Source organism: Panicum virgatum, chromosome 9K, assembly GCF_016808335.1.
Source record: "Panicum virgatum strain AP13 chromosome 9K, P.virgatum_v5, whole genome shotgun sequence".
NCBI lineage: Eukaryota > Viridiplantae > Streptophyta > Magnoliopsida > Poales > Poaceae > Panicum > Panicum virgatum.
The window spans coordinates 63,879,260-63,899,766 of record NC_053144.1 but is presented as its reverse complement, the minus strand read 5'-3'; the positions used below and the strand labels follow the sequence as shown (position 1 = coordinate 63,899,766).

The 20,507-nt window shown below is 52.5% G+C and overlaps 2 protein-coding genes and 1 long non-coding RNA gene across 4 annotated transcripts; 2 read left to right on the top strand and 1 right to left on the bottom strand.

Annotated features, from left to right (window-relative positions):
- Positions 1 to 8,184: 8,184 nt before the first annotated feature.
- Positions 8,185 to 12,521, top strand: LOC120646945 (formin-like protein 8). Its single transcript, XM_039923495.1, has 4 exons — positions 8,185 to 9,717; positions 9,816 to 10,018; positions 10,932 to 11,173; positions 11,319 to 12,521. Exons 1-4 carry the CDS (start codon positions 8,198 to 8,200, stop codon positions 12,105 to 12,107), a joined length of 2,754 nt encoding a protein of 917 aa, XP_039779429.1. The 5' UTR covers positions 8,185 to 8,197; the 3' UTR covers positions 12,108 to 12,521.
- A 2,255-nt stretch (positions 12,522 to 14,776) lies between these two features.
- Positions 14,777 to 16,550, bottom strand: LOC120648223. The gene is made up of 2 exons (XM_039924957.1): positions 16,302 to 16,550; positions 14,777 to 16,209 (listed from the first exon to the last, which is right to left on the bottom strand). Exons 1-2 carry the CDS (start codon positions 16,548 to 16,550, stop codon positions 14,848 to 14,850), a joined length of 1,611 nt encoding a protein of 536 aa, XP_039780891.1. The 3' UTR covers positions 14,777 to 14,847.
- An 860-nt stretch (positions 16,551 to 17,410) lies between these two features.
- Positions 17,411 to 19,033, top strand: LOC120646944. 2 transcript variants are annotated; one of them, XR_005664645.1, is made up of 2 exons: positions 17,411 to 17,854; positions 18,738 to 19,033. It is a non-coding gene; the product is annotated as an uncharacterized LOC120646944 (long non-coding RNA). The 2 variants fall into 2 exon arrangements; XR_005664646.1 differs by lacking the exon at positions 18,738 to 19,033 and adding an exon at positions 18,164 to 18,677.
- The last annotated feature ends 1,474 nt before the right edge of the window (positions 19,034 to 20,507 follow it).

The following is a 20,507-nucleotide window of genomic DNA, read 5'->3' as shown; positions in this document are numbered from 1 at the left end:
ATGAATTCTGTCTTACATACCCGTAAAACGACGAGTATCTAATTAGACAAACGTCGAAGGACAATGCCTAAAATTCTAAGGGTCGTGCTTGGGCTGGCCGGCACGAATAGCACGAATACATACAGGGGATAGTTGTGAGCCATACTTAAATTCGTAAAAGACTTGTTGTGCCATTACATCGTGGCATAACGTGCCAATGCTCGACACACCGCTAGGCACGAGAGGACCAAAGCCGGCCGGCACGACCCGGCCCAAGTCCCATCTCTACTCGCAGCCCGTGCGTCGCCGTACCGCGCGCAACGTATCGATGATTGGCTGCCACATTTGACTCGGCCGATCCGTCGCACGTGACGGAACACCCTCGTTCCATCAATCTGCAGCTGTGCAACGGACAGCGTGCACGCTGCCAGCCAGATCGAGCCGCAGACGCTAGCGCTCCACAGCCACCACCACCACAGGCGCATCCGGCCATCGATTCATTTGAACGCGCACGGCGCGGCGGCGGCTTGTACAGGCAGCCAGCCAGTGGCGGAGCCAGAAATTCATGATTGGGTATGCCATATGTAAAAAAAATTCAAAATCAAATATGAAATATAATGGACAAAAAGTTATAATAATAATAACAAATTCACAATAGTGATCCATGTATAAGTTGTAAACATGAATAATTAAATAATATTATAAAATAGTGGTCCGAGTAGGGCTACCGGTCGAAGAAGAGTCGCAGAAGGTGCGCCGCTTGCTGGCATCTTGGGCGCCACTGCAAGGCCGACAGTGCCCAGTGCCCCAACGGGCCGGTGGTCGGCACCTTCGGTCCTTCGCAACTCACGTTAGGAGGAGAGGACATGAGTCATGAGTGATAGCTGGTGAGGGTAAGGACCCGAGGTCACGAGGCTGTCAGGTTGCCGGAGTGGGGGGAGGAGCCCCTGAGCGCGGAGCCACCGTCTCACTGAACTCTAAATGGACGGGATACGGAGATCAGGCCATCAGGGGCGGACGCGACACGCAGAGCAAGACTCTCTATATCTTTCTTCGTAGCTAGGAATAGAGATTTTGATGGAAAAAATATCCTCCAACAGCTTCTCTAAGTGGTTATCCAAATGTAGCCATCCTCCATTCCGTGTTTCTCGCTAGTCAAAGATAGATAATGGAAATAACTTTCTAGAGTGTACACAAGATATAGAAAAACTTCTAGAGAGTGAAAACATATAGAATACGATTTTTGTGCAGAAGACTATCCAAATAATAATTTAGAGAGTAATTTAGAAAGACTCTTAGAGATACTTTAAATCTGTGTATACTTATTAGTATTTTCTCCCAAATCTTGGGTATGCCAAGGAATACAGGGGCATACCCCTGGCTCCGCCCATGCAGCCAGCGGGCAGCAGCTACCGCGGGGCGCGAGGTCCCCGGCCGGCCCGGCTGTCCAACCAAACCCAAGGACGGCGAGCCTGACGATGACAAGCGCAAAAGCCTCGCTCCCAGGTCCCTGCTCGTACGTAGCCTTCGTACCCAGCTCCCCCGCCCCTGCCAATGGAATCGACCGCGCCACCTGCTCGTTGCACACTTGTACCCGCGCTCGGGCATGGTAGGCAGGCAGACAGATCGAGGGACCGGGGCTGCATCGCCGGCATGGCGGCATGCAAGTGCGCCGCGATACGGCCAAGGCGACGGCCTGGCTCGGGTTAGGCCTCAGATGGGGTGCCGCACTGCCGCCCAAGCCGTACGCGCCCTAGGCACCTTTTCTAAGTGTACGGGGCACGGTGCGTAGCGACCACTTGGGGGCCGCCCGGTGCGAGCATCCCCGACTCCCGATCCCGATCCCGATCACGAGATCACTGGGCGCGCGCGCGCCGCGCTCTCGACCGACCGAGCTCGTGCGCCGTCGTTCGCGGCGGGCGCGCGGCACGGGCGGCGGGCGCGCGGCACGGGCGGCGGCAGCGCGTACGGCGCGCACAGCTGGCCGGACGCGACGCGACGCGACGCGCCGTCGGACCAGGTTCCCTTGTCGCGGACCGGGTGGGTGCGCGCGATCCCGACGGGAGAGGGGGGGTTCACGCTCACGTCCATCCCATTGGCGATCTTGGCGTGGATCGATGAGGGCGCGTTGGCTTGGAGAGCGCCGCCGGGAAGGCGACACCTGGAGGAGGCCGGAAGCTCGCCGGATCCCGATGCGGCGGCCGGCGTCTTCCGCCGATGCGTGCGTGCGTTTGCGACCGGACCGAACGTGCCAACAGTATGGTATGGGCATTGGTCTTTGGGGGGAGGTTTTGCGACGAGAATTTGAGCCGTGCCAATCAAAGAAGATTTGTTCCAGGACTAGTATATGCTTAGAGGTGGACCAAAGCCAGTCTTCTTGGTAACAGATTACTGCAGAGTGTAGATTACTGTGCAAATGGCCAAAGACGGAGCAGTATCGATTTCCCAGATAGGAACCCAGATGAGCTGATAGGCAACTGTGGTTCCTCGAAAAGAAGCGCTCGAGTAGATCACAGGTAAACAGTAGTATTCGCAGTAGGGCTGCTGCTTGCCGCGGCAGATCCCGAGGACGAAGAGCCCCCCCCCCCCCCCCCCCCCCCCCCCGGCGCTGAAAGAACGTCCTGAATCTCGAGTCTTGACTCTTGACCACGCGCGAATCCAATGCGTTATGCGTGCAAATGCAGTTGCAGCTGCCGTGGTACCCGTGTACTCACCTGATGAGCGAGCAGAGGAGACGAACGATCAGAGGAGGCACGGCCGCGGACCCTTCAGCCGCCGCCACGGGCACTTCTTGCAGCAGGGCGCGTCCGCTACGGTGGTCGCAGGTCAATGCTGTCTACCTGTCCGACGGCAACGGGGTACGCGGGGGTACGCAGTCGCAGCGTGTAGAAGCTGGAGGAAGGTCCGTGCTCGCTCGTAGTTGTGGGCTTGTGGCGCAGGTGCTCCGCTGGTCAAAAGTGTGCGCTTGAAGCACGTGTGGGGAGACAGTACTGCGTCATCTACCATGTACAGTGTACTGTGTACTCTCACCTAGCGAGCTCTGACCTCTGAGGTAGGTACTACTCCGTAATATGCCGGTATACGGTACTGACCGGGGGCTCGGATATGTCTTCCGCAAGATGGATAAGCAACTTATCTATAAAGCTCATTATGGCCTAGCTGATGGTCTATTTAAAATTTTACTGAAAAAAATATTGAACCAACATCTCAAAAATATTAAACCAATGTTGAACCAGCATCTCAAAAATATTGAACCACCATTTCAAAAATATTGAACTAGCATCTCAAAAAATGTTGAATCAATTTTCAAAATGTTGAACATTTTTTTTCTTCCATCTTCTCCGGTGCCGGCGGCGTTGGGTACGGGCGGCGGGGCCCGCGGCGGCGCGCGTGGCCGGCCGGGGTGCGCGGCCCGCGGCGGCGCGCGTGGCCGGCCGGGGTGCGCGGCCCGCGGCGGCGCGCGGGGCTGGCGGGGGGCGTGGCCGGCCGGGGTGCGCGGCCCGCGGCGGCACGCGGGGCTGGCGGGGGCGAGCGGCACGCGGGGCTCGTGTGGACGAGCGGCGGCAGGGCGCGGGTGCCGGCGGCGCGCGGGAGGATCTGGGGAAGGAGAGAGGAAGGAGGAGGGAGGAAGAGAGAGGAAGATAGGGTTTGGTTGTATCTAAGGGCTATAATTATTTGCACAAATTTCAAATACTGGAAGATAAATATGAAAATTTTTTGTGGAAGATGTATAGGATTCACCGTACTGACCTACCTGTCTACGCAATACACAAGGACGCCAGTAGCAAGCACGGGCCTCAACTTTCTTCTTTGACGAAACTGCGCATGGCCTGGCCTAGCCCATATACGATCAGGAGCCTGTTCGACGACCGGGCCGGCGCGGCGGGCCGCCGCGGGCTACACAGAGGCGCGTCTCGTAAGAAGGCTACTGGGCTGGTGCCTTTGTGGCCCCATGCCATGTTCCTCGCTCGTTCGGGTTGGGCACTTGGGTTGGGCCTCTGTTCACGGCTCCATTTTGTTGTTGTTTGACCACGCGGCACTCCGCTCAAATTCTTTCTTCATGGACTGCGGCATCGGGTTGGGATGAATTTTCAGAGATGACGACTCGCAATCGCAACATTTCAGGCCATCAGATCCGTAATAACCTTTTGCGTATCAGAAATTTGGATATTTGACATGAAATCTCGAGGCTGGAACGAGGTGAAAGAAGAGTGCGGCGAAGGTGCTCCTACCATGGATCTCTCAAACAGATAAGGGAACACCCTGGAGAAACGGAGGAGATGAGAGAATCTGAAGAACAGCGTGCAAGCACGCAGCTCTGCACCGGTACAATCTTTTGTACTTGGACGTGACGTGAGCATCTGATCTTCGAGCTTTTTTCTTCTTTCTGAAAGTGATCTACCAACCGGTAATTAAAAAGCACAGATCGAGCTAATTGCAGAGACGACAGAGGATAGCGACGCGTCACCCAACGCCGACTCGACTTATCTCGGACACGGGCGTCAGGCTGGTCCGCTGGTCTCGGATCCCGCATTGAATGCGTGGATTTCGTGCTAGGAAAACGACGCGGGTACTGTATGCAGCACGGCCGGGGCAGCTCTGTCGCTACTCTACACTAGAGTACACCTGCTCTGCTCTGCACTCTGCTCCAGTACTAGCCATGCTAACCACTGAGCACCGACGCTTATGTACGGCGTCCTTCCGGGCAGGTGGGACCAGGGTTAACAATTTCGGCGAAATTTCGCCGAAATTTCGGAAAATTTTCCGTTTCCGCTAGTTACCGGGATTCGAAATTTCGGTATTTTTCGAAAAATTTCGTTTTCAAATTCAAAATTCAACAAATTTCGACCGAAATTCACCGAAATTCGCCGAAATTTCGTTTCCGGTAAACACCGGGATTTGACCGGAAAACGAAATGGTTAACCCTGGGTGGGACAGCTCCTCACATCCTACGCGACTTCTGATCTTGCATAGGAGTGGGAGCCCTCCTACTAGCCACGTAGGAGCGTTTGCCAAGTTGGCAGCTGGTCCACCTCAGCTTGGTTTCTAAGACTGCAATAGTAAGGGTGTGTTTAGTTCCACCCCGTAAATGCAAAAAAACCGTAAACGCATTAAAGTGAAAAGGAATTTTGCTAATTTGAAGTACTAAATGAAGTCTATTTATAAAACTTTTTGCATGGATGGGCTGTAAATCGCGAGACGAATCTAATGAGCCTACTTAATCCATGATTTGCAACAGTTCTGCTACAGTAACCATCCGCTAATTATTGATTAATCATGGATTAATTAGCATCGTTAGATTCGTCTCGCGATTTACAACCCATCTGTGCAAAAAGTTTTATAAATAGACTTCATTTAGTGCTTCAAATTGAGAAGATTCGAAACGCAAATTTTTTTTGCGTTTACACCCTACCGAACTAAACACGGCCTAAGCAAACAATGGACACAGCTGAAGGTTAGAACCAACAAAGAGTCCAAGACGCACACTTTGAGTAGCTCAAGTCAAGTGAACCAGGACATGCTCACACTTTTCATTTCCATAGCGTACTATTGCTACCACCAGCAGCAAAAAGGGCCAGGCCAGCTTAGGAGTGAGGACCATCATCTCATCAGTCACCCCCCTTCGGTCTGCTAAGAAACTCGCCATTAGCCGTGGGGCACCATGGCCATCATCGCTTCCTTTGTTTTTGAGTTTTCTCCCCCGCGGGCAGGAGAGCACCATGATCGCGGGTGATTGATAACAACCCAGTCGCTCGCGGCAGGATAGGGAAAACGGAATGGGAAGAGGGCCTACCGCGTGCCCCCCTGATGAAGGCGCTCCAGCCAGCATCCGGCCCTTTTTACTACACGTGCAACTAATTGCACCCTGAGCACGAGACCACCACGTGGGGCCCGCCGCCTCGAGTGCGCATTGCTCCCGCTGACGCCGCATGCCAGCGCGCGCCATTATTTTTGGGGGTCCCCGATCATCCCCGCGCCATGCCTCATCCGTCAGCAGTTGAAGTCAAGAATCAGAGATAGATGAGACGACGAGCAATTTTATTTCCTACGAGTCGATGGCGACATTAGGATGTACTACTAATTAATCTTAACCTCTCTGCTCAAAGGTTCAGTTTCCCTTGGCGGTTGGTGTGAGGGAGACAAGCATCCTGCGCAACCGCTTGTGTCGCTGCGTCGAGGAATTCCGAGGGAGTTTGATCAGGGTACAAAAGAGTAGTAAGCCCGAGTTCCAAGCAAGCGGGGATAGCGAGGGAGCGAGCGGTGGCTGCGTGACGGAGCGGCGAGCGAAGAAGACGGCAAAACCCGAGCACCTGCACGGCACCGCACGCCGTCCTGTCCCGGAGCCTAGAGGGCGGAGCAGCAGACGAGCAGACAGTGCGCTGCGCTCCGGGATCGGGGCGCTTTCCACGTGATCCCGGCCAAAGGAGATGCCTACCGTGCCAATTAGACAAATCATCACCGGCAAATAGTTTAACCGCTAAACTAAAGCGGACAAAAGAGAAGCTCAAGGCCGGCGAAGACCGGGCCCAGCACCCGTGCACGTGGGGCCCATAAACAATCTCTCTCTCTCTCTCTCTACTGGTACACAGCATCCGGCATCGTCCTCCCTTCCCCACCGTAATAATAAAACGCTTTGGATTAAAGCTAACCGAGCACTAGGAAAGCGAGTAAAGCGCTTGAACTCTTGAGGATCCCTACTACCCAACTAGGCGGAATGATGCAGGACAAAAGTGCCAGATGGGTCTTGTAAAGACAGAGAAAGGAAAAAAAAAGGACTACCACTACGCTCCGGCGCTCAGCCCCTGCTAGCTAGCAGCATCAACGACACAACACCGACGCTTTTGCGCGACGCATCTTTTGATCATTGCGTTCCCTGCCGTGCTTATCGCTAAAGCACCCGCGGTAACTGCAGCACTGAGCCGGCGGTAACCCCTGATGAACAATCAATCCCTCGCATGGCCACAGCACGTACGGCTGGTAGCGTGCAAGCTGCGAGCACCAGTGGATCACCAGCACCAGCTGAGTGCGCGCGTGCCACCGGGAGGGGAACGCGACGCGACCGTGCAGCGCGGAGACAAATCCACCAAACAGCAAGCGAGCCAGGCCCACCCGCTGGTACAGTAGCATCGTACCACAGAGAACTCATGAAACCCACGAAGTTTTTTTTAAAAAAAATGAAGCCAGCAAGTCGTACGGGTGTTCACATAGACCTTTCCTGCTCAGATGAAGAATGGAAGATCGATCACATCGAGTTTGTTGGCACGCAAAGAATCAGGTTCCGCTTCGGCATGTGTTTACTACACCGGCGCAGTGTGGAATATTTCCTTGCCTCCCCGACGAACCAAGCACCAACCTTCCATCACCCGTATTTTAATCCGTTCCGGGTTTGCATTTGCAAAGCCGACGCAAAAATCTCCATTTTTCTTTTCAGCCAAAAGCATGCGTTAACGAGCCTTCTTTCCCTCGTCGGCTCTGTAATCGCGCACTAAGATAATCACAGCCGAATTCTCTTGGGGGTTTCTCGTTTCTGATTGGATCTTCCTTTTCTTCTTCTGCCGAGTGGGATCCAAAAGCGAAGAAAGAGAGGGGAGAGAAAATAGGAAAGAGCGAGCAGTGAACAGGTTTACAAATCCGACTGGTCCAGTCAAACCGCCGCCCTCCGGTAGTGGTTTACCGGACCGGTTTGACCGGAAACCGGTAGAAACCGGTTGAATTCAAATCGAAATTCAAAATCGCATGTGCAACCGATTCCGACCGGTTTACCGGCCGGTATCACCGGTTTGGGAATTTTTTATTTTTTTGAATTTAAATTTGAATTTTGAATTGGGGCCGGTAGACCGGTTTGACCGGTTTACCAGTCGGTATGACCGGTTTGGGAATTTTTATTTTTTTGAATTTAAATTTGAATTTTGAATTAGGGCCGGTTTGATACCGGCCCAAACCGTAACCGGACCGGTTCCCACCGGTTTCGTTAACCCTGGCAGTGAAAGGAAGCAAACGGAAAGCAGCAGATTCCCGCGCCACGTGTGAGCGGGACGGTTGATCTCCTCCGCCAGCAGCGGCAGCAGCAGCGTGTGTTACTGCTCCGGAGGGATGAGTCTCCTCTGCAGTACTAGGAGATTTTCCCACTGACCTGTGGCTCCTGAACTATGGAGCCCGCATGTCAGTGGCACCGAGTCGTACTGGAGAAGGAACCGGTTCCGCTCCTGAGCCAAAAATGGCGGCGTCCCCTCCCCTCCCCACGCTCGCTCCCGCTCTAGGAAGCCGAGGCCGAGGCCGATCGGTTTATTTTTTCCCTTCCTCTTCTGCCGCACCGCCAATGCCTCCCGCCACCACCGTCAGACTGGCACTGGCCTCCTACGCGCTGCTGCTGTGCTGCGGTTTCTCCGCGGCGTCGTCCGGCGATGTCGGTGGCGGTGTGGCCAGGCGGGTGCTGCACCAGCCATTGTTCCCCATCGAGTGGACCCCGCCGCCGTCGCCGCCGGCCCCGCCCGCTCCGGACTTCACCTCCGACCCGGCGACGCCGGACGGGCCTCCCGGCGACTTCTTCCCTCCGGCGCCGCCGACGGCGCCTGCCGGCGGCGGAGGTGCGACGGCGTCGCCCTCGCCGACCACCGTCGCGGCGAACGTCCCGACAGCCCCGTCCGGCGCCGGCGCCGGCGGCCACCGCGGCGGGCCTGCGAAGGCGACCATCATCGCGGCGGGGGCGGCCGCGGCCGCCGCGGTCGCGCTGCTGGGCTTCGCGTGCGCGTTCCTCATCACCGGCCGCGCGCGCCGCCGCGGGGACTCGCAGAAGCTGCTCGGCCCCGACCGCGGGTCCGCGCGCCACCACGCCGCGCCCTCGGCCGCCGCCGAGTTCCTCTACGTCGGCACGGTGGAGCCCACTACGCCCGGCCGCCACCACGGGCCCACCGCCGCCGATCTCGTCGGTTCCCCGTACCGCAAGATGCGCAGCGCGCGCGCGCGCCGCGACGACCCCACCGACCACCCGAGCCCGGAGCTCCGGCCGCTCCCGCCGCTGCGGCGCGCGGCCACGATGGGCTCCTCCGACGAGGACGCGTACTACACGCCGCGCCAGCGATCCGGGGGCTCCGGCGGCGGCGGGGCTGGCGGCGAAACGTGGAGTGAGGCCAGCGCGTCCAGCCCGCCCACCACCACAACCGCGTCCCGCCGAAGCCTCCCCAGTCTCACCAGCGATTGCTTCCCGCCGGTCGCGGCCATTGCTGCGCCGACACCGCCCCCCGCGCGCTCCCGTCGCACGCCCCCGCGCACGCGCTTCTCCGCCGGCTCGACCCCCGACATCAAACAGGTGATCTCGCCGTCCCCGCGGCCGGTGCAATCCTCCAAACCACCACAGGCGCCGCCACCGCCGCCGCCTCCTCCTCCTCCTCCACCGCCACCGTCAAAACCCAACACCGCTCCTAAACCTCCTCCTCCGCCGCCGCCACCGAAGCCTCCATCTAATACCATCCCAAGGCCTGCGGAGCCGCCGTCCGGGCCGACGTCGCGGCGCCGGTTGCTGAAGCCGTTGCCTCCGGAAGGGCCCCGCATTGCCATGCCGATGCCGATCACGGAGGCAACTTCAGCGGACATCAACGGGAGCACGTCAATGCGTAAAGAGGACGACGCGGTAGACGGCGAGCCGCGGCCGAAGCTGAAGCCGCTGCACTGGGACAAAGTGCGGGCAACCTCCGACCGCGCCATGGTCTGGGACCAGCTCAAGTCAAGCTCCTTCCAGTTGAGATCTTGTTGCACACTCCTACAGTCCTACTACATGTGCTACTGTGGCTGGATATCAGTGAATTATGCTTTGATGTTGAGAGCACTTCTTTCAGGTTGGATGAGGACATGATCGAGGCATTGTTCATGAATAACTCAACTCCGGCCGTGCCGCCCAGGGATGCCGGGAGGAAGACCACCGCGCCGCCGTCCAGGCAGGAGGAGAGGGTGCTCGACCCTAAGAAAGCACAGAACATCGCCATCCTGCTCCGTGCGTTGAATGTTACGTGCGAGGAGGTCTCCGATGCACTGTTGGATGGTGAGTGCTATGCTGGCATGCTGCTCTTTCGGCGACTGCATCGCCGATTTTGTGTGTTTGGATAAATTCAGTGGCCAATGTTTCTTCTTCTTTTTTTTGAAAGCTTGCCAATGTTTCTTGCTGAACGTAAACCTCCTGATTTGATGCCGAAAATATTGGAACAGTTTAGCCAAAATACGAGTTCTTCTTCTTCTCATTTCTATTCCAATTTTTTTGAAGGCTAACTAATTTCTATTCCAATTCACAAATTAGATTTGTTATCATAGACTGGTATTGGTAATGAGGTATTCAGCGTCTGGATGCTTCGGTAGGACGCTTTTTAAAATATCACATCTACTCTTTGTTTCCCTTTCCATGAGATTTTCCTTTTGGGGATTAATGGTCGTACCCGTTCAATAGTGACTAGTACTTATGATGTGTTGAAACTATATAGTAACCTTGGTTCTTGATACAAATCTCAACAGATTACTAGCTAGGACTTGAAATCTCTATAGTACAAAGATCCTTTGCCACTTTTCAAGTTGTTGTTTTTTACTTTTTGCATCTATCAATTGTTATATTGAACATTGCCTGTTTTAGAGGATGGTATCAGCGAATTTTGGTGACAGTGTAGACATCCAAAGATAAACTAAGCAGCAGGAAAATAACACTTGTTTAGCTTTGCGTTTTTTCCTATTTTCATAACAACATTTGTATGACAATAATTTTGTAGAAGCTGTGGAGCATCTTAGTCACATACTCTTTCTACATATTGCTGTTTCTATACAGGAAGGCTGAATCTTACACAGAATCAGTTTGATGATTTATGCTGGTGCTTGTTGCTGTGTTAGCTGTTTGGACGTTTAGCATATAATCTCTGTGCAACGGAGTTCACTGACAGTTAATTTGTCATTTCTAATGTGATATCTAACAGGCAGTGCTGAATGCTTGGGGTCTGAGCTTTTGGAGACTTTAGTCAAGATGGCTCCTACTAAAGAGGAAGAACTCAAACTACGAGATTATAATGGTGACCTGTCGAAGCTTGGTTCTGCAGAGCGCTTTCTCAAAGCTGTGCTTGATATTCCGTTTGCCTTCAAAAGAGTTGACGCCATGCTGTATCGAGCCAATTTCGAGACTGAAATAAACTACCTAAGGAAATCTTTTGAAACACTAGAGGTATGCTAAAATGCTAGTCAATACTGAATGAATCCTTCCATCATTTCATCATTTTGATTACTAACATTATCAGTGATTTGTACATCAATCCCCACTGCAGATATTTGACTTACATTTATCTAATATTTCTTCACCCTTATTTCAGGCAGCCTGTGAAGATCTTAAAGGCAGCAGGTTGTTCCTGAAACTCCTCGAAGCAGTGCTGAGAACTGGGAACCGGATGAATGTTGGCACAAACCGGGGTGAGGCAAAAGCGTTCAAGCTTGATACTCTCCTAAAACTTGCAGACGTCAAGGGCACTGATGGCAAAACAACGCTGTTACATTTTGTTGTCCAAGAAATCATTCGATCAGAAGATGCAAAATCAGAAAAGGAAAGTGCCATGATTATTCATAGCTCTAAAGACGAGCAGTTACGGAAGCAAGGGCTGAAACTTGTCTCTGGGCTTAGCAGCGAGCTAGGAAATGTCAAGAAAGCAGCTATGATGGATTTTGATGTGTTGCATGGTTATGTCAGTAAGCTAGAAACAGGTCTTGAAAAGATCAAGTCAGTCTTGCAGCTTGAGAGGCAATGCATCCAAGGACAGAAATTCTTTACGACAATGCAAAGCTTTCTGAAGGAAGCTGAGAAGGAGATCGAGCAAGTCAGAGGCGAGGAGAAGAGGGCTTTGGTGAGAGTAAAAGACATCACCGAGTACTTCCATGGCGACACCGCGAAAGAGGAAGCGCATCCTCTTAGGATATTCATGGTGGTGAGGGACTTCCTGTCGACGTTGGATCATGTCTGCAAGGAGGTTGGCCGGATGCAGCAGGACAGAACGGTCATTGGGTCGGCCAGGTCATTCCGCATCTCGGCTACGACCTCATTGCCAGTTCTAAGTCTGTATGGGCAACGAAGAGAGAACGACTCTGATGATGACAGTTTTTCATCATAGGACAGCGAGGTTGAGGGACAAAGTCACAAAGACACAAACTGAATTTTGGAACGAACATAGCACATCAACTTTGCCAGCTTTAGCAGCTGCTGGCTGCTGCAAATGTCACAATGACATTGACAGCGGGGCACACGTTTAACCTTGGGAGCACCAAAGTTAGGGAAGATGGGGGTGGCATACGTTTGAATCCTGTGGAATTTTTTTGTACAAAAGAAAAAATAATCATACCAAGTTCTTTCTCTTTTGTTGGGTAACTTGCAAGCAGAATTGAGGATTGAGGCTTAGAGATGCAGCTTGCTGTCAGTACGTAGTAGAGCATTGCAGCTTCTGGGTATGGCTATACTCTGTTCTTATGTAATTATTATGCTCATCCAATATAACCTGGGAAGTTGTTATCACTATTCAGGATGTAAATTTTGCTGTCCTCATAATGTGGTAACATCATGAGAGTAAAATTTTGTCGAAAATAACGAACAACTCGTATGGCCCTTTCCTCCTGAACCTGTGCCTTCTAGTCTTCTGCATGTATTGCATTACACCTGATGCATCGCCAAACTGTAAACGTTTACCTTGTAATCACACCTCAGTGGATAAACTTTATACCACCACGCACACAAAGCTACAGAAAATCTCAGCCTGTCGGCCATCCTTCCTGATATCTGCAGAAAGATGCAGCGCGGTAGAGGAAAAAGACGTGCAAGCATAACTGCCAGCAAAGCTACCATCATAGTCTACTCCATTGCCAGAAGCGCAGGCAAGCAGCCTTGCTCGTCCATGTCGCCGCCTTTTCTCCGCACAGGTTATCACTTCAGTCTTTTGCGTAGAGGTAAAGGAAGGGTGGGTGGTCGCGCATGGCCGCGGAGAAAGTATATTTCCATTTTTTTTGGCAAAATAGACATTTTGATCCTTTAACTTTATTTTGAGGGTTAAGTTCATCTCTCAACTTTTAAAATGACCAATTTAGTCCCTCAACTTTCATTTTTGGCTCAAATTTTTCCTTATACACTTATGTGACACTCCATGTTGGTATGAGATAATGCCAAAAGTCTTTTTTACCCTCGCCTTCTTCCTTGAACCAACTAATGAAGTAGACCTAGATGTCCTATCAAATCCAAGAACTAGCTAGCTCTCCTCTCCTCCTTGCTCGAGTAGAGCAGCAACAAGTGCTTCCTCTCTTATCAGTTTCTAGCACAATAGCACTGTCATGCCAGCAAGCTAGGAATGCAGTAGTTGCATGCTCTTTTCTCTACAATATGAGCTTCACATCAATAATCAGCTCTCATTTCCCATTCCCCGCAAAAGTAAGCATGTAATAAATACTAAACATAAATATGCAAGGCCCTCTCTCAGCTGCAATCGGCAAGCTGCGTCTGGCTGCTCTCAGTATAAGCAGACCACTAGCTAGCAATACCAAGTCAATCTCACCACAATGAAAATTGAGGGGAGGAGCTAAGGGTAAAATAGACTTTTGCATTACTCTCATGCTAATATGAACCACCATACCAGCGTAAGGGTAAATTTGACCTAAGAATAGAAGTTGGAGGACTAAATTGGCCTATCTAATAGTTCAGGGACGAAATTAACCCTCAGAGCGTAGTTGGAGGTCTAAAATGCCTATTTTTCCTTTTTCTTGGGCGAATGACCACAAGCTCGCCGCGTTTGTCAGCACATTTAACGAAATGTGTTCAAGCATCCAGCATGAACAGTTCAATGGCCCGTTTGGCGATTGCGGTTTTGGATTTAAACGCATCTAGTCTAGGACTAGGATTCGAGATATTCTTCCTCCAAAGAAGATCCTTTCCTTAGCTTTGAACGGTTTGAATTCAGATGGACTTCACTTTCTGTTATGACGCATAGGCAGAGAAAGGAGAGGAGATTCATTTTAAGGGCCTAGATGTGGCCTAACAAGGACGCATAGGACTGGGCACAATTTTTCGAACCCCAGATCCGAAATACCCGAACACGCTCCTGAAATACCGAACCCGAAATACGCCATAGCTATTTCAGGTATGATATTGCAAAACCCAAATTTAGTTCGAAAAATTCGGGTATGCCCCAGGCACCCGAAATACGCCATATTTCAAAGAAGCCCAGTATTAATTAAGGCCCAAGGCCCATCCCACCTCTTCCAGCCTGTAACGTGGCCACTGGGGAATCCTAAAGCCCACACAGGCAGCCCGCAGCCACCACCCACCCACCTTCCCCCCAGACTCCTCCCCACGCGTCCGCACACGGCACACCCAGCCGCCGCCCGCAGCTGGCCTCCACGCCGCGCCCATCACCCTCATCGGCTCGCCGCCGGCAGCCCGCGCACCGTCACTGGCTGACGAGCCGCGCCCTCAACGGCTCGCCGCGCTCGGCCTACCGCGCGGCCGCCCGCCGCCAGCCGCTGGCCATTGCCCCGCGTCGCTCGCCCCTCGCCACCCTCGACCTGCGTGGCTGCGCGGCAGGCCGGCAGCGCCGCTCGCGGCCTTGCCCCTCGCCTAGCGCGTCAGCCGGCAGCCCGCCGCGCCTCACGCCCCTTACAAATCGGGTAAACGGGATTACCCGATGCCCGGACCCGAATTTTCACAAATCTGGTGTGATATCAGACATCATCAATTCAGTAATAGTTTGAATCTAAACTTCCAAGGGTGGAACGTTTCAAGAACAGTGACAAACCACATAATGTTTGCTAGTATAGCATGTACAGACAGCACAAACACCATCTTCCATTAGAGACTTAGAGAGACGACAAGCATCAACCTACCATAAGTTTTCTCTGAGCATCTGAAGAAATGGTAGTGGAATCTGCATGCTCTGAAATTCTCTTGTAACACCTCAAAAGTAAAACAACCCCTGGTTCTCCATTGCATCCGGTGAGGAGGCGAGCAATGTCTGGGCATCGCGGAGATAGGAATCTCATATCATAGATAACTGGAAAACAAGCCCTAAGATGAAACAAGTAGGGTGGCAAATCTGGGGGAAGGTCTTTTGGCATCATGAAGGATTTGATAAGGCAACCGACCCCGTGGGATCCATCAAAGGTAACCCACGAAACCTCTGTGTTGTGGGAAGCTCCGCTGGATGCAATGAGTTCGGCAAACTGCAGCGGGTGTACATTACCATCCATTCTTTCACGGTTCAAGCTGAAGTGGAACTTCCATAAACGCCCATAGGCTACAATTCCGTCAGCATTCATGAAGCCGATGATTATCTGGAACTTGTTGATCCCATTGAATCTGCTCTTCATTAAATCATACTCCTGTTGAGGATGAGGTGTTTCACAGAGGGGTGCAGTCAATTTCGGAAGCAGCACTTGCAATCCTATTATCTTGAAATTGCTCGTGATCAATTCACCTATTCTTCTCTTCTCCTCCTCAAAGTTGTGTTCTCTAACATCAACTGTGATGATGCTGTCATCACCCACACTTCGCCCACATTTGATTCCCATGTCCCATTCCTCTGCCCCGGACAGCAAGCTCAATCGAGCTGCAAGCTTGCTCTGTGAACGCTGTGCAATTTCAGAGTAGCATGATAGTGTGAGAAGCGCATCCGAACCGGCAAAATGTGAGTCGCCGATGCGCTCAATTCCAAGGTCCTCTGCAAGCTTGGTAAGCTTTCCAGCAAATCCTTCGGTCAACACTTGCCCTAGAACACGGACATCGTAGAAGGCAGGGAACTTTTCCCGAACCTGGTGGAGGAAAGTGACGCGGTCGGGTGGGAGCTCTCCGCGGCCTCCAGCCTGCAGCAGGCGCAGGAGGAAGCCAACATCCCGGTCACCGTGATAGGTGATCCAGGTGACGGAGTGGTCACCGAAGGGGAGGTGGCGCAGCAGTCCGGCGAAAACCCACTCAGGTAGGACGCCGCGGTCTTTGTGCTCATCAAGGCGGTGGCCTTGCTCCTCCAGGAAGCTGATGGCTATCGAGTTGTAGTCGCGTGACTGCACATCGAAGTGAAGATTTATCTCCACAGCGATCACCCGCTGCGACGAATCTGCAACAACTTCACCGCCTCGTACTGGATGATCCTCCTCGACCTCGAAGGCAAGCGCAAGACCAATCTGGAGAACGTCGGCTCTGTTGACGTACGTTCGCAGGTGCTCGTACCATTGCTGATCGGCCTGTGGCGCACGTCGGTGGATGCATCGGCCACATACTCTAGGTCAAGCGCGATGAAGAGGTGGCCACGCGGCTGGCGGAGCTGGTGCAAGACGAGCGCGAACACCTCCGCCGAGTTCTCGCGCCACACTTGCACAACCGCTTCAGACATCAGCGCGAATGGACCCGATGGGCGGGCACGTCGCCCGGCGCTGATCGGGGCGACGTGATCTTCGGCGCCGGTGTGGTCGGCCGCGGCAGCTCCCGAGTCCAAGTGGTGGACGGTGTGCTGATGGACGCCTGCGACGTAGGAGCAGGCGGGCGCGGCGGAGCGGTTGGGGTCGATCGCGGAGAGGGGCCTCATGTCCGCACAGAAGGTGTGGACGCTCCCGGCGTTGGAGTAGCCACCCGCGCTGAGGGAGTGGACGTGCGCGGCGCCATGGATGGTTTGCCCGTGCGCCGTGTGGTCTTAACCGGACGCGTGGTAGGGGTGGACGCCCTCGGCGTTGGAGTAGCCGCCCGCGCCGAAGGAGTGGGCGTCCGCGGAGCCACCGGTGCTTTGGCCGTGCGCCATGAGGGCGTAACCCGCCGCGCCGAAGGGGTGGACGCTCCCAGCGTTGGAGTAGCCGCTAGCGCCGAAGGAGTGGACGTCTCCGGCGCCATGGATGCTTTGCCCGTGCGCCGTGTAGAAGCCGCCGACCGCTCTGACGGGTCGGAACTCTGCGGCGACGGGGTAGGCGGCCGCGGCGTGGCTCTCGCCATCCGCGCCGAAGAGAGCGTAGCCCGGCGCGGCCAGGAGGTGGGTCGCTGGTCCGGCGCCGTAGCGGCTGTTGCCCTCAGGAGGGGGTGGACCGAACAGCCGGTAGCCTCCGCCGTGGTCCATGGCGGCGCCTGTTTGAGATGTTGGGGCGGCGGCGGCGGTGGTGGCCTCGCCGGTGGGTTCTCGTATTCCAAGGAAATGCAGAGGGGGGCTCTGCAATTATTTACTGCTCCGTCCCAAAATAATTCCACCACTAGAATTTAAAAATTGTCCCACCAAAAAGTGATACTTTGACCCAATTACTACAAGACAAGAGTATCCGAGACTTCTTACAAAAGAGACAAGATATTATCTATATCTTTCTCATAAAAGATAAGGGGTATTTTGGTAATTTCACACTATACATTGGTTTACATATCTCTTAGAATTGCATTTATTTTGGGAAGAAGTATTTAGCTATTTCGCACTTGCGGCGATGCGATTCTAGAATCCCCAATTCCGTTAACTAACTGCCTCCAGCTGTCAAACGGATGACGTGGCATGTCTGGCCTCGCCGGTGATGGAGAGGAAAGCGGTGCGGCGAGGCGATGCCCTCTTCTTCTGCGGCGGCTCTGCACAATCGAGCTCTCGAGAGCGCTGGTTCAAATTTTGAATTCTGAAGATTACGCCTTCGCTGTAGAGAAGCGGGTTTTATGGTGTGCCGTCTATTGCCTAGTCTCGTCAGGCAAGTTCCCCTCGCCTCCCTCTCCCTGCAGGCCTGCACTGCATCATCCATCTTCACCCCATCCCCAAGAAGAGGAGAGGAGGCAATGACCCCAGCCTGGCCGCCACCTCTTACCACGGGAAAGGTCAAGCGCCGGGCAGGCTAATGGTTCAGGGGCGCGGCGAGCAGGCTTCAACCACTGGAGGTAGGCACGGTGGGCAAGCAGAGCCAGCCCGGCCATTGGAGGGGCTGCGTTCGGTTCAGTAAGATCTAATTGTCGTTCTTGTCCAACCGCATGCCGATTTACTTTGATTCGTAAGCTACGCCACAACTGTTTTGTGCACCATCTCTAATGCACGCTATCTGTTTGATGATATGCCATTGCCGAGAATCGAGATAGGTCAAATGTACTCTGATTGCAAATTTCGTTTTGGTAAAATTATTTTCCATAGCATGATCAGGATTTCAGGCTGATCTGTAAGCTTTGCCTGCTGTTTTTTTTTTGAAAGGAAAGGCTGCTCGAGGTTTCTGCTGTTATGTTTCCTTCCACACAGTTTGGTCACTTAAGCCTTGATCGAGATGCTAGGTTTGCAGCCCTGTTGCATGCCTACACATACATGAGGTGATGCTAGGGATAAAGGATGGTATGTAATTACTGTGTCAGCGGTTGTGTTTTCTTTCTGAACAATATTGGGGGGGGGGGGGGGGTTGATCCCCACCTACTTTTGATTGATCGAGAACTTGAGCATTACAAGTCAAGGTCCTTGGCACACCAAGGCGAGAGTGCAGAGGCCCCTTCAAAGGAGGGGGTCAAACGGAAGGAAAGTAAATGAGATTTGAGAGCCAGAGCTTCCAAGCTTGTAGTTTGTCCTGAATGGAGCGATATCTTCAGCTCTATTTGTTGATGTCTGTTATTAATCGGAGAACTAAATGGTTGTGTTTTCAACTGTTCCTCTGTTGTTTTTAGTCGATATCTGTTCTGGTCAACCATTTTTTGACACCAGACATGCCATAATAGTCATTCCACATGCAGAGATTCTTGTTCATTTCAGTGATTCTTCATGTTTCCTTGGAATGTTTTCGTACAGGAGGAACTATCTGTTGTCAAGGAAACACGCTCCTAGTGGCAAGTGTTTATTATGTAGGTATATAGGACTTAGGAGTAGTGCGTTCTTTATATTTTGACTTTCTCTAGGCAGGCTTATCGTCAGGGTGAACATAATTTTGTTTGGTTCAAAGATAAACTACATGAGTGCCCAATGCAGCACTACTTGATGATAACTGAGATCAATGCATTTGCTGAATGGGGTGGCTAAGCAGTGTCTGAATGAGAGGTTAAGCCTATTTAGGCACCAATGCATTGTAGGGGTTAATAAGTGATTAATGATATGTCAATCTCTGCGAACAAGTGCAGTAGTTAAGGTCCTTTCTAAACTATGCATGCTATGAAATTGGAAGCAGATTGAGTTGGTCCAATTTATTTATTTATATATGTTTACTTTTCTATCTTGCAAACTGTTACTGAATCGGCTTAAATGGTCACATACACGAGCAACTTTTCTTTTAAAATGTTGGGATCTTTGCTTCTTAGATGCCCAAACAGAAAGCATAAACAGTATGAAAATGGTAATGAAAGTAGGCACTTAATTCTCCAATAAGTAATAAGAAAATTCAACCCTTTACACTGTGGAGAGAGGGGGCTATTTATACCCTTGGCCCTCGGCCAGATATTCCCGAATTGTCCTCCTCCAACTCGTTTACAGCTCACTTACATATGGTTTCAGGGTAAAATTACACGGTGAGAGGTGTACAAATTCGACCTTCTCACGTATTCACGTTTCACATGCACGCCTACTCCCGACGAAGGTTCTGAAGACCTTCGTCCGGGTTGCATTCTGCACTCAATATCCTTCGGGTCTCGAGAGCCTTCGCAGGTTCTGGCCTTCAGGCTTGTGCTCCTGAGCGATCAATCGTCACCTTCGGCCTCCCGAAGGTGATCCCCTCGATGCTTCGCAGGTTGTGGTCTTCAGGCTTGTGCTCCTGAGCGATCAATCGTCACCTTCGGCCTCCCGAAGGTGATCCCCTCGATGCTTCACAGGTTGTGGTCCTCAGACTTGTGCTCCTGAGTGATCGGCCCCCACCTTCGGTCCCGAAGGTGGGCTTCCCGGTCCTTGGTGTCTTGGTTGGCACCGAGCACCCTTCGGACGCTCTTGTTACCCAACACCGGGGCCCTGCAGACAGGTTAGGAGATGTTTTCGAAGCTGAGATTAACCTCCGGGCGCATTCCCGAAGGTCCAATCCTCAACAATGACCATCTTTACCTTCTGATGACTATATAGCAGTGCAAGGTCTAGAACGCATTGTAGTAAATTACATGATAGAAAAAAAATTAACTCGACACAAATAATACTCTGAAACACGAAGTAAGACTTGCTGTTACATGAGAAAGGGCACCAGCATTTTTTTAAGAAAATAAAACAATTGTTGTTTGCTAGAGAATACTTATGTTTTGGCTTGGAGTAGTTTTTTTCTTTTTTATGTAATGTATGTAAATCAGTTTTAGCTTTAGATAGATAGTTTAGGGCTCTTCTCTCTCCTCCACTATGGAGCCTGCTTGTGCTCCCTGTAAATTGCCTCGTGTTTTGTCTCCTTAATGCAATAAAGTTCAGGCAACCTCAGGGCCGTAGTTTTTCTCAAAAAAAACTTATGTTTCGGACAAATGCTTCGTCGTGTCCTTGAAGCAGCAGTAGCTCCCTGAGCCGTCTGTCCCTCTCCTCGTGCTCCGCCTTGTCGATCTTGCGGCGGACGAGGAACTCGTTGTCCGCCGCGCCGAGGCCGTAGAGGAACGCGCTGTACGC

Coding starts and splice junctions, on each gene's coding strand:
- LOC120646945 (XM_039923495.1), top strand. CDS start 8,198: ATGGCGGCGTCCCCTCCCCTCCCCACGCTCGCTCCCGCTCTAGGAAGC. Junction 9,718..9,815: donor CTCAAGTCAAGCTCCTTCCA/GTTGAGATCTTG, acceptor CACTTCTTTCAG/GTTGGATGAGGACATGATCG. Junction 11,174..11,318: donor AATCTTTTGAAACACTAGAG/GTATGCTAAAAT, acceptor CCCTTATTTCAG/GCAGCCTGTGAAGATCTTAA.
- LOC120648223 (XM_039924957.1), bottom strand. CDS start 16,550: ATGAGGCCCCTCTCCGCGATCGACCCCAACCGCTCCGCCGCGCCCGCC. Junction 16,210..16,301: donor CGGCGGAGGTGTTCGCGCTC/GTCTTGCACCAG, acceptor CGTGCGCCACAG/GCCGATCAGCAATGGTACGA.